This window comes from Ambystoma mexicanum, chromosome 13 (genome assembly GCF_040938575.1).
Source record: "Ambystoma mexicanum isolate Mex_15411 chromosome 13, UKY_AmexF1_1, whole genome shotgun sequence".
Lineage (NCBI taxonomy): Eukaryota > Metazoa > Chordata > Amphibia > Caudata > Ambystomatidae > Ambystoma > Ambystoma mexicanum.
In genome coordinates, this window is record NC_090938.1 from 794,580,667 (window position 1) to 794,596,334 (window position 15,668).

General features: G+C 47.4%; 1 protein-coding gene across 1 annotated transcript in view; it reads right to left on the reverse strand.

Moving 5' to 3' along the window:
* FLOT1 (flotillin 1) overlaps window positions 1–15,668 on the reverse strand; it is a 179,790-nt gene that overhangs the window by 43,502 nt on the left and 120,620 nt on the right. The window contains exons 7-10 of the mRNA XM_069635191.1: window positions 15,430–15,525; window positions 14,367–14,519; window positions 13,407–13,588; window positions 7,609–7,654 (exon numbers count right to left, since the gene is read on the reverse strand). Of these exons, the coding sequence (XP_069491292.1) occupies window positions 7,609–7,654; window positions 13,407–13,588; window positions 14,367–14,519; window positions 15,430–15,525 (477 nt within the window). The remainder of the gene's footprint in view (window positions 1–7,608; window positions 7,655–13,406; window positions 13,589–14,366; window positions 14,520–15,429; window positions 15,526–15,668) is intronic.

A 15,668-nucleotide genomic window follows, 5' to 3' on the forward strand; every position in this document is an offset into this window, starting at 1 on the left:
TATCAGGTACATGTTGTTGTACCCAGCAAAGTTGAAAGTCCTGCACAAAGGCAGAGCGCTGTTCTTTGATACCCCAGAGGATGCGGTGTCGTGGTTGGATCTACAGGGCTGCCCGGAGCGGAACGAGGAATAAGACTCCCAGGAGCAGGATAAGTGAAGATACTATGTCATGTACCCTGCGAGGATGGGAGGGTGGGGAATTCTGGTATAGCGCTTTAAATTACTGGATAGATACGGCGTAGCCCTTGAACTCTATGACTGTTGGACTGGAATATAGTGTATTAAAATGGAAATATTAGGCATAGCAACTCTAAACAAATAGGAGCGACAGGATCGCATTTATTTACCCCCAACACTTAGTAAGGCAGCCAATAGGGCGGCCTCACCCTGCTGAGTCGCGAGTACGGGTTTTACCAGAAAGGGCTAGATGCGGAGGTGCCTGAGATCCAGGGATGGAGCTGTGCAACAGTTGGGGAGGGTGACGTTGGGGAAGGGAGGTGGGTGGGTGCGAGAGGGGGAGGGGTATTTGGGGTGTTTGTAGTTAAGGGAAGTTTGCGCTGGGAAACAAGCCTATATAGATTGAGATGGAAGTGGGATCTGGACTGCACCGATGAGAGGGGGAGGGGGATTCTAAAGGGTCATGGGGGACCTTAAAATAATTACGTGGAATGTCAGGGGACTTAGTTATTGAAAAAGGAACACGGTCATGATGTACCTGCGCAGACAAAAGATAGACATTGCACTGTTGCAGGAGACACACCCGACACGTGGAAAGATGGAGATGGTTGTGAAGAAATGGAAAGGGGTCGTGGTGGGCTCGACATACTCCGCTTATGCTAGAGGAGTACTCATCTGGGTGGCGCTGCATGTCCCGTTTCAACTGTTACAGGAAGTGGTGGAAATGGATGGGAGGATGGTCATATTGAGGGGATTGGTGGAGAATAGAGAGATAAGCATTGTGAATACATACGCCCCCAACCAAAATACGGCAGCATACTTCAGAACTCTGTGCACTAACCTCAGCATATGCATGGGTGAGGCGGTGATCTGGGGGGGGGATTTTAACTGTGTGTTAGACCCCAGGGTAGACAGATCAGATGGAAAGATTGATAGACCTGCCCCAGCGGCTAAAGCATTGCAGACATTGCTGGATGACTTTGGCCTAGCAGATGTGTGGAGAACAAGACACCCGCAAGATGGGCAATACTCGCACTACTCTGCCCCGCAGTGATTACATACGAGGCTGGACTATGTCTTTGCTTCGTCGGACGTAGTGATGGAGTGTACCTCAAGCAGAATATAAAGCAAGGGTCCTTTCGGACCACTCGCCCCTCTTGTTGGGTGGCAATACTGCCCCCCCCCCCCGAGGATGAGGATTCCAACATGGCGCCTCCGGGTAGAGGCACTTAAGGACCCCGATTTCAGGGAAGATGTAAGGGAGGAGATTATAAACTATTTTGAGACAAATACGGGTAGCGTCGACTCAGTGAGCACATTATGGGAAGCCTTCAAGGTGGTGATGCGAGGGGTAGCCAAAGCAAAATCAAAAAGGCCTACAAGGTGGGATCTTGTCTGACACACGAAAAAGAAAGGGAAGAACTGGAAAAGGCATTGAAGGGGGGGGGTGCAGACATGGAGCTGATACTGAAACTGCAGCAGAAGGGGGCGGAGCAATGGGAAAGATTATGTAACATCAATTATAAAAAATATATAGAGAGACAGCATGTGGGAGGGGATAAAACAGGAAGGCTGCTGGCATGGTTATACAAGAGCGAAACTCCCAGACCCACGATTAGAACGATAGCTAGAGAAGATGGTAGTGTTGCTGACACCCAGGAAGGAGTTAATCAGGAGTTTGCAGAATATTCTAGGTTATTATATGGGGATGAGGAGGGTAGTAGTCTTGGGGAGGTAACAGAAACACTGGAGGACATAGGACTGCCTAGGATAAGTGTGGAGGAAAGAGAGGAGCTAGATGCACTGATTACTCTGGAGGAGTTAGAGGAAGTGGTGAGCCAGTTGCCTACTAGTAAGACCCCAGGGTCAGACGGGTTCCCAAGTGAATTTTATAAAGTATATAGGGAGGAAGCGCTCCCCCCAATGTTAGAAATGTTAAATGAAGCGCTTGAGGTGGGACGGCTGCCGGAGTCACTTAGAGAGGCGATCATAATACCGCTTTGCAAACCCAACAAGCCTGGGCATAGCTGTGGCTCTTATAGACCTTTGTCGATGTTAAACCAGGACAACAAGATATTGACGGCTGTCCTGGCGAACAGACTGCAGAGAGTTATTGGCAAACTAATACACCCCGACCAGACGGGCTATGTCCCGAATAGAAATATAACTCATAATCATAGACGACTCCATCGGGTGGTTGAATGGGGGAGCAGGAACGAGGGTGAGATGGCAATTATGTCCTTGGACGCAGTTAAGGCTTTCGATTCAGTCAAGTGGCCATGGCTGCTTGCTGCCCTAGCGAGCTATGGAATGGGGCCTGGATACTTAAGGTGGGCAAAGATGCTATATAGTGAACCATTGGCCAGGGTCAGGACAGGATCAGTGATATCTGAAAGATGGCAACTTAGTAGAGGCACCAGACAAGGGTGCCCATGGTCCCCAATGCTCTATATACTATCTCTGGAGCCCTTAGCAATATACCTTAGGCAACAATATGACACTATAGGTATCGGGGTAGGTGGGGAACGACACCTGATCTCCTTGTATGCCGATGACTTGCTGCTGGAGGAAAATCTCCAGTACATACTGGAAGTGATGGATAAATATGCGGGGCTGTCTGGTATAGCGGTGAATCCTCACAAATCTAGCATCTTCCCGCTGTGTAGTTATAAGGGAATCCCTCTGGGAGGGTTACCGGTGTTACAAATACCATGGGCGGTTAGCACTTTCAGGTATCTTGGGATAGACGTGTACCACACGGTAGAAGAAGAGCACAGACACAATACCAAGATATCCATTGAGAAGATCGAGAATTGTATGAAATTCTGGGTGAAGTTGCCCCTAGCAATGATGGGACGAGGGGCAATGCTTAAGAGGGTGGTCCTACACAGGCTCCTGCATTATTTTGGAAATATTCCATATTTGATACCCAAGAAATCTTTCACCAAACTGAATAGTAAGTGTAGGGATTTCCTACGGCATGGAACCCGGAACAGAGTGGCATTATGGAAGCTGCAGAACTTTTATGAAAAAGGGGGAATAAAACTGCCCAACTATGAGGTCTACTATGTAGCGAGCCAACTGCAATATATAGCTAAATGGCTCTCAGATGAACTGACCCCCGAATCCAGATTGTTTGGACATGATTGTGCCCCATTTTATTTAAAAGAGGTGATCTGACTGCCCAAAACAGAAATGGAAGGGCACCCTAAAATGAAGCTTGGGTGGGAGATGTGGCGCCGAGCGTACCAGATGATGGAGAACCCATTCCCATGCTCCCCGCAGGTGCCACCAGTCGCACCGGCAGCGGGAGATAAGCAGCTGCGGATGATAATCAGGAACCACTGGGAGTCGGTGGGGGTAGTGACAATGGGAGATATCTGGCGGGAGGGGACCATCATAGATTTTGAAGTGCTTGGGGAGGAAATGAGGTTACACACGGGCCAGTACATTACATATCACAGAATGGTGCAAAGAATCAGGAGAACATGGCCCTTTCGGTAAAGGAGGAAGAACCAGATGAGATACAATATATGATATAACGGAGGGGGGGGGGCATGAGATATCCAGACTGTACGAGATGATGATGTCTAAGGTCGGGAAGGATTTAACACAACTAAGACTGGACTGGGAAGCGGAAGTGGGTGCCCTGCTAGAGGATGGGATGTGGGAACGGGCTTTGGGATATCACAAGAAGGTGTCAAGGAATGCGAGACTAAAACAGATACAGCTATATATTAGGCATAGAGCATACATGACACCCGAAAGGATATCAGGTTCAAAGATGCTGGGAGACAAGCATGTCCCAAATGCGACGAAGAAAAGGCTGGCATAGTGCACATGTTCTGGTCATGCCCAGTAATTGAGCGCTTCTGGGGCGAAGTAGCACAGAAACTAGAGGAAAAGGGGGTTACGATGGTTATAAATACAGCTTGGGCCTGCTTGCTGGGGGAGTTCCCCAGATCGCAGAAACTTAAGCATGTTAGTAAACTGAAAGATCTAGCATATGTGCTCGCAAAAATAAGGAATGCCATGGGATGGAAGACATGTCATAAGCCACGGGTGGAGGAAGGAGTTGCAGAAATGGGCGGAGGCAAAACCATGGTATGGCAAGGGGCGCGCAATGTAGGGGGAGAGGAGGAGGCGGGAACCCTGATGGCATGGAGATCATTAATAGCGGAATTGTTTGGAACGGTACAAGACCTGAACAGGATCCACGGAACGTGAGACCTCATCACGCGTGGCAGAATCAGAGTGCGTGGAACAAATAGGCTTGTAAGGGTGGGATAAGGGAAGCAGTGACCGGAATAAAGCGATGAACATTTGTATTGCTGATTTGTGCACTGCGTGTTTGGTTTGTATTGTTTTTGTTTGAATAAATCAATAAAATTTGAAGGAAAAAAAACGTTTGAAGTGCCCATTGGGTTGTGAAGAAACCGCGAGCAAAAGCACATTGTAGCAAGAATGAAGAATGCCGAGATTGTACGTGAGAGAGAAGCCGTGAAAGAAATCTGAAGCACATGAGTGTAACCGAGAGAGGAGGTGAATAGTCAAAGTGGTCATATGAGGGTAAAGTGAAGGGTACAAACCCCCCCTCCCTGTCATACAGCCGAAAGTCTTTGACAAAAAATGAAACGAAGTATAAAGCTAACCTAAGGAATTATTAGCCTTGTGATGCTAACTAAGAACTGCAGATACCAGAAGGCCTCGGGAGAGGCGGCCGATATAAACCTTTGAACTGTATCCAGTATTGTGGGTCACACGTAGGACGGCAGCCGTGAGAAAAAGCCTGATTGTTGAAAGTAAACACCCTTGCTACAGTATAACAGAGCAACCCAGTCGAGATGCGATCGCCTATCGGTAGTCTCTGTATTGAACTGGCAAATACTTTGAAGTGAAAGCGTGAAAGATTGCCAAGTAACAAGTGTGATGCTAGCAGTTTGAAGGCTTGCGCCCGATCGAGGGAAGCCAGAACTGCCTACAGAGGAAGGTCTGAGCCCGGATGAGGGGGACCGGAGTGAATCAGTGAAAGTGCACCAAATATTTGTTTTAAAAGGCATTAAGAACTCCTGAGTGTTATAAGCTAGTAGAACTGGTAAAGTTAACTGAACTATGATTTGAAGGCTACAGTGTACCCGACGGAGGGATGCCAAGTGAAAACAAAGGAAAGTTAATCCCGCATTTTGATAAGGTGACTGAACAGTGGCGTAAAGACAAAGGTGAACCCAACAAAGGGGTATCACGAGAAAGCCGGGAAGAGGGGAATCCCGCATGGTGAGAGCTTGGGGAAAGTCTTGTGATGCAAAGCAAAAGACATTGATTCGAGGGATCCTGCCTTTTCTGAAGAAACTGCTTCCTGATGTCTATAGACTCAAGTGGTGCTCACAGTCATGCAACTGTTCCGCCTTGTCCCGTGATGTAATGTGGGGAAGGGAGTGCACTATTTCAGCAGTCCTGAACTACCAAAACCCTTTTGGACATTTCAGTTTGCACTACACTGTTATACATATTGTCCCACACCATTTTGTTATATAGACTAAGGTTTTGGCAATAGGTTTTAGTATAGGCCATTTTGTTTTGACACACCACCACTAGGACAGCGTTTTCTATACTTTGATGGTCGTAGCTTGCTCCCATCTTCGATTTACGTTTAGATTAGGCATTTTGCTCTCTCATATACTGTTCAATAAACACCCTTCGATTGTACTCCTTGTGACTGTCGTGCTTCTGATAACCATGCCTTCCTTACATTACATCTAATTACAAATAGTGCGGGAAACAAGGTTATGTAAAAGAAAGAAGTGTCCAAGAAAAGATATATCAGGATATTCAGGCCGTTGGCCTCGCTTCCTCACGTTTTCAGCACAGGACAAGGCAGCACACTCAAGTTTAGCACTGTCTCTGGCATCTCTAGCACGAGGGTGCACTTCAAACATTAGCATCAGGGCCTTCCGTCCCCAAGTCTCTTTGCCTTTCAAAGTCTCTTCTTACAGAGGGTCAGATGCGACAAACCATAAGTTATTTTCCTCTCCGAATTTTACACGCGCTCAATTACTCAGGTGATTCACTATTGACCTTGGATCCCCCTCAGCCAGGGTCAGATCCCCTTAACCACATTGCTAGTAGGATTTTCATGTATCCAATTCATGTATCCAGTTTCTCAGGTGATTCACGGTTCACCCCGGATCACCCTCCGCCAGGCTCAGATCCGCTTTGACACAATATTCAAATCAGTCTCCCTTGTTTGGGCTCGGACCAACTTTATCTACTTTGTCATCAACTTTCTTTACTCTCTTATCATCGAAGACGTTCGATTTTGTACGGGATTTTGCTTGACACATTGCAGGACCACTTCGATTCACAATCCTGTGTCACTCTTTTGCTTTTGCCACCTCTCAGTTGGATCCCTTACAGAGACCTTCAAATGAGCAAGCACACAGTGCCAGACCACTCCAAGGTATCATCTCTTGGTTTCAAAGTTCAATCAATCACACATGTTACCCAATGAATTAGATAGTTAAATCATGTGGATAACCGTGTGTAAACAAGTTAAAGGTGCGTGGGAGAAAAGTCAACCCTGGCACAGGGGTTGAAAAACTGAAGCAGAACAAGATAAAAGTTCCCAAATAGGGAACTCCCGTCCCTCGCACACTTTCCTGGGCTCAAATAAGAGCCAAACCTTTTAAGCAATTACTTTTGGTATTTTAAGACACTTCTCAAAAGTAGTAAGAAAACAATCTTTCATAGCAACGTCTTCCATGTTGTGAATTAGTCTTCAAAACAAATTATCAATCCCCTGTATCGAGTTAATCAAAATTTCTTACAAACTTCATGTAACAGCACCTCGATGCCCCTGGGCTGTAAGTGCGCTATACAAATACAAAAAAATAAAATAAATAGAGGTTGTCTTTGGTGCCCGAATATCATATCAAAGTTCATTGATTTTCATAGGGGTTTATTCATCACGCCCAATGCGTTTCGAGATCACATATCAACATCAATTCTAAAAAATGTAAACAATGTGGCGTGCACGTTATAGGCTGCCTTGCTGGCACCCAGCACCGTGAGCACCCCCTTGCCTTTTTCGTCTGCATTAGCGCCTTGATGGCACAAAGCAATTATTCACTTTTTAGTTGCTCGCATCCTTGCTGCATTAGTTTGTATGCTTTATTATTTAAGCACCCTGCAGGTGCCACTGACTGTTCTCTGAACTGTAGACAAAGCCCATCCCCCCAAACATCATACTGAAATGGGCCCCACAAGCCCTGATAACATCTTCAGCCGGCGCTAGACGCTACTCACTTCTTGCTCCCCTTTCCCCAGACGCACCTATAGACCTGGGTGTGTAAACCCTCACCCTCCCGGGGGCCCAGGGAAGGAAGGGTTCAGAAAAGCTTCCTTAGAGAGGGGTCCTGGAGAGGGCTAACTCACCCTGATGGACTCTGCTTCTGCCTCTGCCTGCATAACCAGCTGGAGCCTGCAAAGGGAGGAAGGAAAACAAACGTCAGAGACTTCTAAGGAGAGGCTCCAGGCAGAGATTCAAAGAGCAGCCCATGAAGGAGGAGACTGCCCCATGATGCAATGAGGGTGCAACCTATAGCAACCCTGCAACAATGGAAGACACATGTGCACATCACGTACACATGTGTCTAGGATGCCAACAGGAACTGATTTCACAAGGATGTCAGGGTTCTTTGCAGTTGAGAGCAAGACGAGCTCCACTTTTCGCACTTCACATGATCAGGCACACTTGAGCACTTTTGAGTTTAGTGGAAATTTAAAGATTTGGTGAACAATTTTGTCATTTGTATTGAAAAATCAAAAAGTATATATTTTTAAAGACTAGAAGAGTGAGGAAAATGAACAGGTGGAGCAGCTATTTTGGTTACAACCATGTAAGGGGAGAGCCAGGGGCACAGGTGAGCAGGGGCGGTTGAAAAAGAAGCTTGTTAGCTATGGTGGTTCTGTAAGCATGATGCAGTGCAGCAGCTTGGGGCATCACCTGATGTGATGAGCATGTGTGATTCTGAACACATTTTCCATCTTTCTGCTGGCTAATCAGTCTTTTTTGTATGTCTATAGAGTGTGAAGGCATTGTGAAGCAAGACACAGACAACAGATTCAAAGTCAAACAAACTTATTTTATTTAACTTAAATGTCAGGATGGGTGAAGGCCTACCCTGCCCTAAGCTAAGGTGGGATTTCCCTACCTGAAGAAATTAAGGGCAGTCTGAGCCAAAGAGTTCAACTTAAAAGTCTGTCTCTGTCCAAAACCTGTACTTGCCCTCACAACTAAAGCTAAACAATGTGTAGGGATGTCAGCCATACAAGAAATAGTATTCCAAACAAAGTTCTGAGCTTCTTCCAGCTCCTGGCTTACTTTTCAGCTCCCCTTTTCCAAGTTCAAAACAGTTCCACAAAACTCTCAGGGTTCCCTTCCCCAAGTTCAAGACAGGAAGCTCACAGTTCACACTTAGTTCTCAAAGGATTTGGGTCCTCCCCAATCCTCTTACCAAAGGTGATTCCTCTGGTTGACCAAAGCACGTCTGTTACACCACAAGTTTTTCCCTATTTTTATTGACTTTCTCCTTCTGGACATCCACACTCTTTTTGCAGGGCACTCGGTCGAGGTGCAGTTGACAAGACGACACGGTCCACCCATTACAGGTCCCGCAACAGATACCCCTCTTCATCAGCTTTTGCAACAATTGTCCACTGTTTCCCCTAGACAGTAAAAAGTAATTCTTGTATCAGAATTATCCTCTTCCAACACTTAGTGGTCAGCTTGATCACCATTCACTTGGTTATGGTGGGAAACCTCAACCTCTAGTTCCTTGACCACTTGGCTTGTGTCATACTTCATTCTCTTCTCACACCCTTCTTGGGAATTAATTTACTTTGCCAAAACTTGTATTTCAATCAACTTGCTCTGTGGTATTCGCCATGTGCACCACGTTGCGCTTATTTCATTCAAAAACATTCTCATTTTAATTCATCTCTTTGCGGCATTCAGAAATTCTTATTCAATCATACTTTCAAGGTGCTTTAATTCTGTACGGTATTCACTAATCCTTTCAGTTTGTCGAGAACTCAAAGAGATATCCGTTTCACCTTTGAAAGCATCTTCACTTCCTTTCAGGCTTATGAGCACGTGCTTCAGAATTCACAGTACTTATGATGGTTTCCACAATGTTCGTCATTCAAGATTTCCCGGCTTACAAAGCGCCCCGGTAAAAGCATTTCCCATCTGCACTCACCGGCTTCACACGGCAGCTCCTTTCAGCACCGTTCCCACATGGCTTTTCCTGCTTCCAAAGCCTCGGTTTCTCTCCCGGAGAGTATAGGGAGAGTGTTGCTCGCTCTCCCTCTGGACCGCAACAACCAGAGTTCTTTGCGCACCCCACAGCTCCTGTTTGCACCCAACAAGGAGGGTGGAAAGGACTTCCCGACCTTCTCTGAGCCTACCGGAGCGTCTCTGGTCCTCGCCCGACGCGGCTTCCCGCGCTCGTGTGTCCCGCTCCAGTCTCTCCGGCTCCACGTTCCAGCCCGTTGTGCAACCTCCATTCAACTGCAAAGCCTGCATTTTTATATCTGTTGGGTTTTTTAAGCGGCCACAGGTGATGGTCACTTAGTCCAGTTGCCCGACAATAATTAAAGGGACGTGCCTGACCTTTACAATACTCTGCAGTCCTCTTCCTTGTCTCAGTACTAGAGTGGTGAAATGGTGAAGTGGTGAAGTGTTCATCATTCGGAGTTGCCTTTTCCTCATCCCAGTACCATAGTGTGTCAACTGATGGAAATTATGGGGAAAGGTGATACAATAGCCCATAAAGGCCGGGTCACAGTCTTCAATAGGTGTTAAGATGGATTTCTGAACTCTCACATGGTGGGCAGAGATTCAGAAGGCCAGCCTAGTTTCTTGGAACAGGGTAACCTTTTGGACAAGCCAGACCTATCAAGGTAGCATTGGCAGCGATCAAGACTAGGTCTCGGGAGGGGTGAGGGCGACTGAAAGACCTCAATGAGCACACAGAGCAAAGGACACTTACAAATCACTCCCAGTCAGGTGTATATATATTAAAAATACAAACACATTTATTCAAGGCCTTTGAAGTTCAACACAGTAATATTTACAGTACCACTTCTAAACCAACACAAGCCTACTAAAATACATATATACAAGACCAAGTGGCCTAAAGGGTTAATACACGAAATGGGTTCACAACCTAGAAAGGAAAGGAAGCAGGTAACGCAAATAGTCTTTAGGCAGTTCTGCAGTAAACACAATCCTAACTGAAAGGCAGTCCAGTCACTAAGATGAGAGGAGCCTATCGCTCAAATGTACTTGCAATGCTGGCACATGTGATAGTGCAGATGGGCGAAACGGGGTCTTTTGTAGGGTCTGTAGCAGCTCAGGAAGGCAGGTGAGGTGAGGTGATGCAGAATAAGTTCCCACTATTCGAGGAGAATCTCCCCAAAAGGACAGAGCAGGTTCCAAGAGTTGGGAATAGTTTGATAGCTCGGGCTATCTGTGAAAAGGAGAGGAACCATCATGGGCCACTCAAGCATAAAAAGGGTTGGATGCGCTAGGGGCCACCGGTAAGGGTTGCTAGTACCCACCGACCCCCGGTGCACTCCGGACCAAACTTCGGCAGTCGAATCCAAGTCAGTTGCAGGTTCAAATGCGCAATTCTACAGCTTTCAGTGACGAAGTTACAGTGTTGATTCCCAAATGGGACAGTGGCGATTTCTCCTCTCCTGGTGGCTGGAGCAGGCCAGTTTCACTGTAGCAGGATTCAGGGGCAAGAGGGGCACAGCAGCAGTGCACCTGCAAAGTTCGTCACCACGGCTGAGCGATACGGTAACCGCGTTCACTCCAGATCAGGCTCTCTTTCTTTACTCCAGACCTGGAAAGCCATGTGTACAAAATTCGGTGTGAGAGTGCCATGAACACAGAGTTAGCGATGCACCAAGTTTCAAGGGTCTCCTTGAAACGCCAGCGGTATCAGGGTAAAGGTCCTGAGTAAGCTGGTCAGCCCACTGGTTGGGCCAGGGACACTTCCGTGAAGGCCTACTTGCAGGGTTTGATGAAGGTGCTGAGAATAGTTAGTCCCACTATTCCAATGGGTCGAAGCGTCTTCGCAGACCACCTAGATGCAGAGGGGTCCAGCAGGGCAACAGCAGGCTCAGGGTGCCAAACTTCCGGTGGGTTACAAGCGGATACTCGACTCAGCTTCATAGTTTCAGGATACTTGGATCCTATCCTTCGTTCAGTGAGAACTCCAGAGATCGACATGGTATGGGTGTTTGGGGCCTTCTCTTATCCAAAATCTCCTTCGCGCCAAAACGAAGATGACCCAATGGGAGATCTGCTCACATACAGGCATACCATACGTGGACCAATCACAGACCACGGTGGTCCCAGTCAATCAAAGCACACCAGACTCTCTGGCACCCAGGATGTGTATTGGAACCAGACAGTCCAGCCCACATCCTGGAGGCACACACACAAGGCATGCAGAAGCCTGCAAAAGTTTGGCATTTCGCAGGACAATGCATGCCCAAATAAGGACTGAGCCAGGCCACCTCTTTGTGCCAAACGCGGTAAACGCGGTTTACCTGGCAGGAAAGGGTTAAAGTTACATGAAAAGATAAGCTGCCACCAGCCCTGTCCAAGGCACACCTGTACTTCTCCTAAAAAATCCTTCGAGAGTATGTAGGGCCTTTGGAAATGACTGTTAGACCCAAGTGCACTGTACTGTAAAGTACACTTGTTACATGTTCAGAAAAGTGGCAACCTTGACAGGGCTAAGGGGAGTAGGTGTGTGGATACTCTCAAGTGTCTCACAAGTGCCACATCCCTCTTGACCCTCCCTTTGTCTTTCCCACTCTATGGCCTTTCCTCAGCATGATTCCCTTCATCTTCTGCGGGGTGGTGAGACTACGCGGTGGGGATACAGAGGGGAATGGAGGGCTTCTTGAGCTGCAGGCCGGTTGGCATGCAGTTACATCGTCCAACTAGAGGCAACCCCGAGTTTTCATTGCACTCTGATGCACGCTCAGAGACCTGCCACCAACCCGAGATGCCATCCCTTCCTTCAGGGGTACCTTCAAGGTCCAAAGTCTCTTCAATCTCTGAAAGAGACGCAGGCATGCGGAGGTGAAGACTAAGCGGTGCAGTGCATTGCTGGGCATATGCACTGAGCATGTTTCAGAGAAGGCAGGTGATTAAACTGAAAAAACCTGTTGCAGACGCCCGACCTTCAGCTTCAATTCGTTTTGAGGAGAGGTACTTGGATGGCAGTACCCAAAAATATTCTGCCAGAAAGACACTGGCACTTTGATCTCCGACAATGCCGTTTCACATTCTGGCAAAGAACATTGCGGAACCAAAGAGTATTTACGCTGGTGCGGCCTTCAAAGCTCCTCAACTTCCAGCAGACATACGAAAGTGTGGATAAAGGGAACCTGTAGCTCGACTAGGTTTCAGAACCTACAACGTCTTGCCCTACAGCAGCCCGAGCCTGGAACTGAACCCCATCTATGTTGAGGCGAGTGGAAGGATGGCAGAAGAACCAGATACTTGTCAGACAAAGTTGCCGTCAGCACGGGAATCGGCAAGCAAGAAATGCATACACAGTGTGCATCATCGTCCTGAAACCGGTGGGGTCCAAGAATCGACAACAGCCTAGAACATTCCAAAGTATGACCCAGCGCACAAATGAAACTCCTGGTACCCTCAATTTCCTGTATTAGGTTTTAAAGACAAACATGTTACCTTATTTGTCAACACAGAGGCTCTCAACTTTCCTCCCCACTCAAAGTATTCATGGTGGCGGAAGAGGCGGGGGGGATTGGTAGGTGTGGATGTAAGCATGAAGTCAGTCCAACACCTCCCTCAAGCAGAAGCAGAGCATGCGAATGGGAGATTGTGGGAGGGTGTCAGAAAGACAGACGTGGGTAGGACGATATGGAGGTGCAGAGAAACACAAGGTGAGAGAAGAGAGGCCAAGGAAATGAGTGTTGCATGATGCATCACAACCTTGTGTCTGAACCACTCACCTTAACTCCCACCCACGTCATATCTTACATACATATCTGCATCCGCGCAACCAAGTCCTCCCCTGAATTCCGCATCTTTGAACCTCTATTCCACATGGCTCTTACCCGGATCTACCCTAACTTTCATCACCAGCACGTTCCACTTCTGCCCCCCTCCACAGGCCTACCTTTCAGCTTCTGCCAGTTTCTCGAGACGGTAGCGCTCTGCCTCGGCCGGCTTCATGATACGCGCCTCCAGCTCCTTCTCCTTGCGGATGATCTCCTGCTCCTGTAGCTGAATCTGCTGCGTCCGCTCCACAACCTGGACCTGCATCTTCTGTTCCTCAATCTTCTGCTTAGTCTTGGCCACCTGAGGGAGAGCGGGCAGGGAGGATTACTAACAGGTCAGAGATGACACTCAACAACAATCTAGCCACACTCTGCTGCAAAAACAGGGAAAAGGAACACAGGAAACACGACACACTTAGATCATCGACATGACGACAACCGGTTAACAAAGTGTAACCACTGGCGCCTACTAACCCACAGCATGATCTAGCGCAATCAATCAGATATCCATTGAAAACCATATCGGACTCGGGTACCAGAAAACACCCCACACAAAGAATTCCAGTATCACTTTCTTAAAAAGCAACAGCGGTGTAGAGATTATCCCTTCCCCCAGCACAGGGCAATCATTTGCTACTTCAAGGGAGCTACATAGCGCTCCCTGCTGGTGCCACCACAGGTGGCTGTCCAGTCATGTACCGCCCTAGTACTGGATGTTGCATGGAATCCCAGTACCTCATTCTCATAAAATACTGGAGCACTGCAGGGATGCTACCGTGCATATTTAAGATGTGAAACAGGACAATCTAGAATCACATTCCCACAATGTGAGCACTGCACATATCATTCAGACCTGAACAGGCCAGCATTCAGGGAATCCCAGGGCATGAGGGTCTTATTCTCACACAAGGCGTTGGAGCAGTGCAGAGACATTACAGGTATGAGCTGGGACATAGCAGAACTCCACGCCACAGAGATGGTCACATTTATTTTCACATTACACTTCATTGGTCTCATCAATCACAGAGTCCCAATTTACTCCATTATCCCCTTCTTTGTGTGCTTTGCAAGTTACATACCTGGAGCTGATAGGCCAGGTCAGATTCTGCTTTCCTTGTATTCACTTCAATGTCATAGGTCGCCTTCTTTAGCTCAAAGTCTCTCTGGGCCTTCGCCATCTCGATCTCGCTGAGGTACTGTCCCGACACCTTCTCCTGCATGGCCTTGGCTTCCTGTGGAAGGAGGGTCGAGGGGGGTGCAGATTACAAGGTGCCTTTAACAGGTAGGCAACAATCCAGACCTCACCTGAAACGTTTTCCTGAACGGGTGCGGATATAGTGGAGATGTAGGGCTTATCGGAACGGGGGCAGTAAGGTTAGACGTATTACTACGTAACAAACTCGAACAGCACCTTCAAAGTTAGATTGAAACCGAGAGACTGGAAAATGTATGTATGCAAGTCAACCTGAGCAAAACGAGAATGTGTTCCAGATTAGATTTCCAAGAGAGCTGGAAAAGCATGAAAATCCCCACAAATGGGGAACTGTGGAGCTCCCTGAAGGCAACGAAGGGGCAGACTTGTACTACGGACGGTTGTTCCCAAGTCTAGATCCACAAAGAACTGAACTGGATCAGATGAACTGGTTTCTAGAGCATATCAGATTTACATGAACTATATTTAAAGCTTTTCTTCCCTGGAGCAAATCTGGAGGTGCATGCAGCATCGTTGGGATGCTCATGTGCCGTAACTTCAGCCTATTTAAAGAAGCAGTAATATCTCAAAGAACCCTCAACTTGTCCTATTCTCATGCTCATTTTGTATATTATTCTCAGCTGGGATCGGTTTGCACAACATATGAAGCACAGCCTTTATTTCAGGATCAGACAGTTCCCATAACAAATCTAGAAGGTGGATAGCGGGTACGAACGGAGTACACAGACTTACAAAAGGGCGATATTGACTTTTTAAGTGTCCTACGAATAAAGGTCCTACATCATAGATGGCAGACACAAATACAAGAACATAAAATCAATTACTCCAAAAGCAAGTACGAGATCTGCATGTGCAACCGGTGAGCGATGGGATGGCCATCTCTTTGGCTCACTTCTGCCTGCATTTCCATGGCACTTGGTAGAGCTCACCTTAATGCCGGCATCGCGCTTGGCTTCTGCTTCTCCCATACGGGCGTCTTTCTGGACCTGCGCAGTCCTGGCTTTCCCCAGCGAATGCAGATAATCCTGAGAGAGCAGGGAAAAGACGGAATACAAAACTATTAGCAGCCTTGAAAGAGATTACTCCTCCGCACACAATACCGCCCTGTAGTAAAGCTAAAACAGAGGAGACCCAGGCCGAAATGCAGTGACGGTAGGACCATGACCGC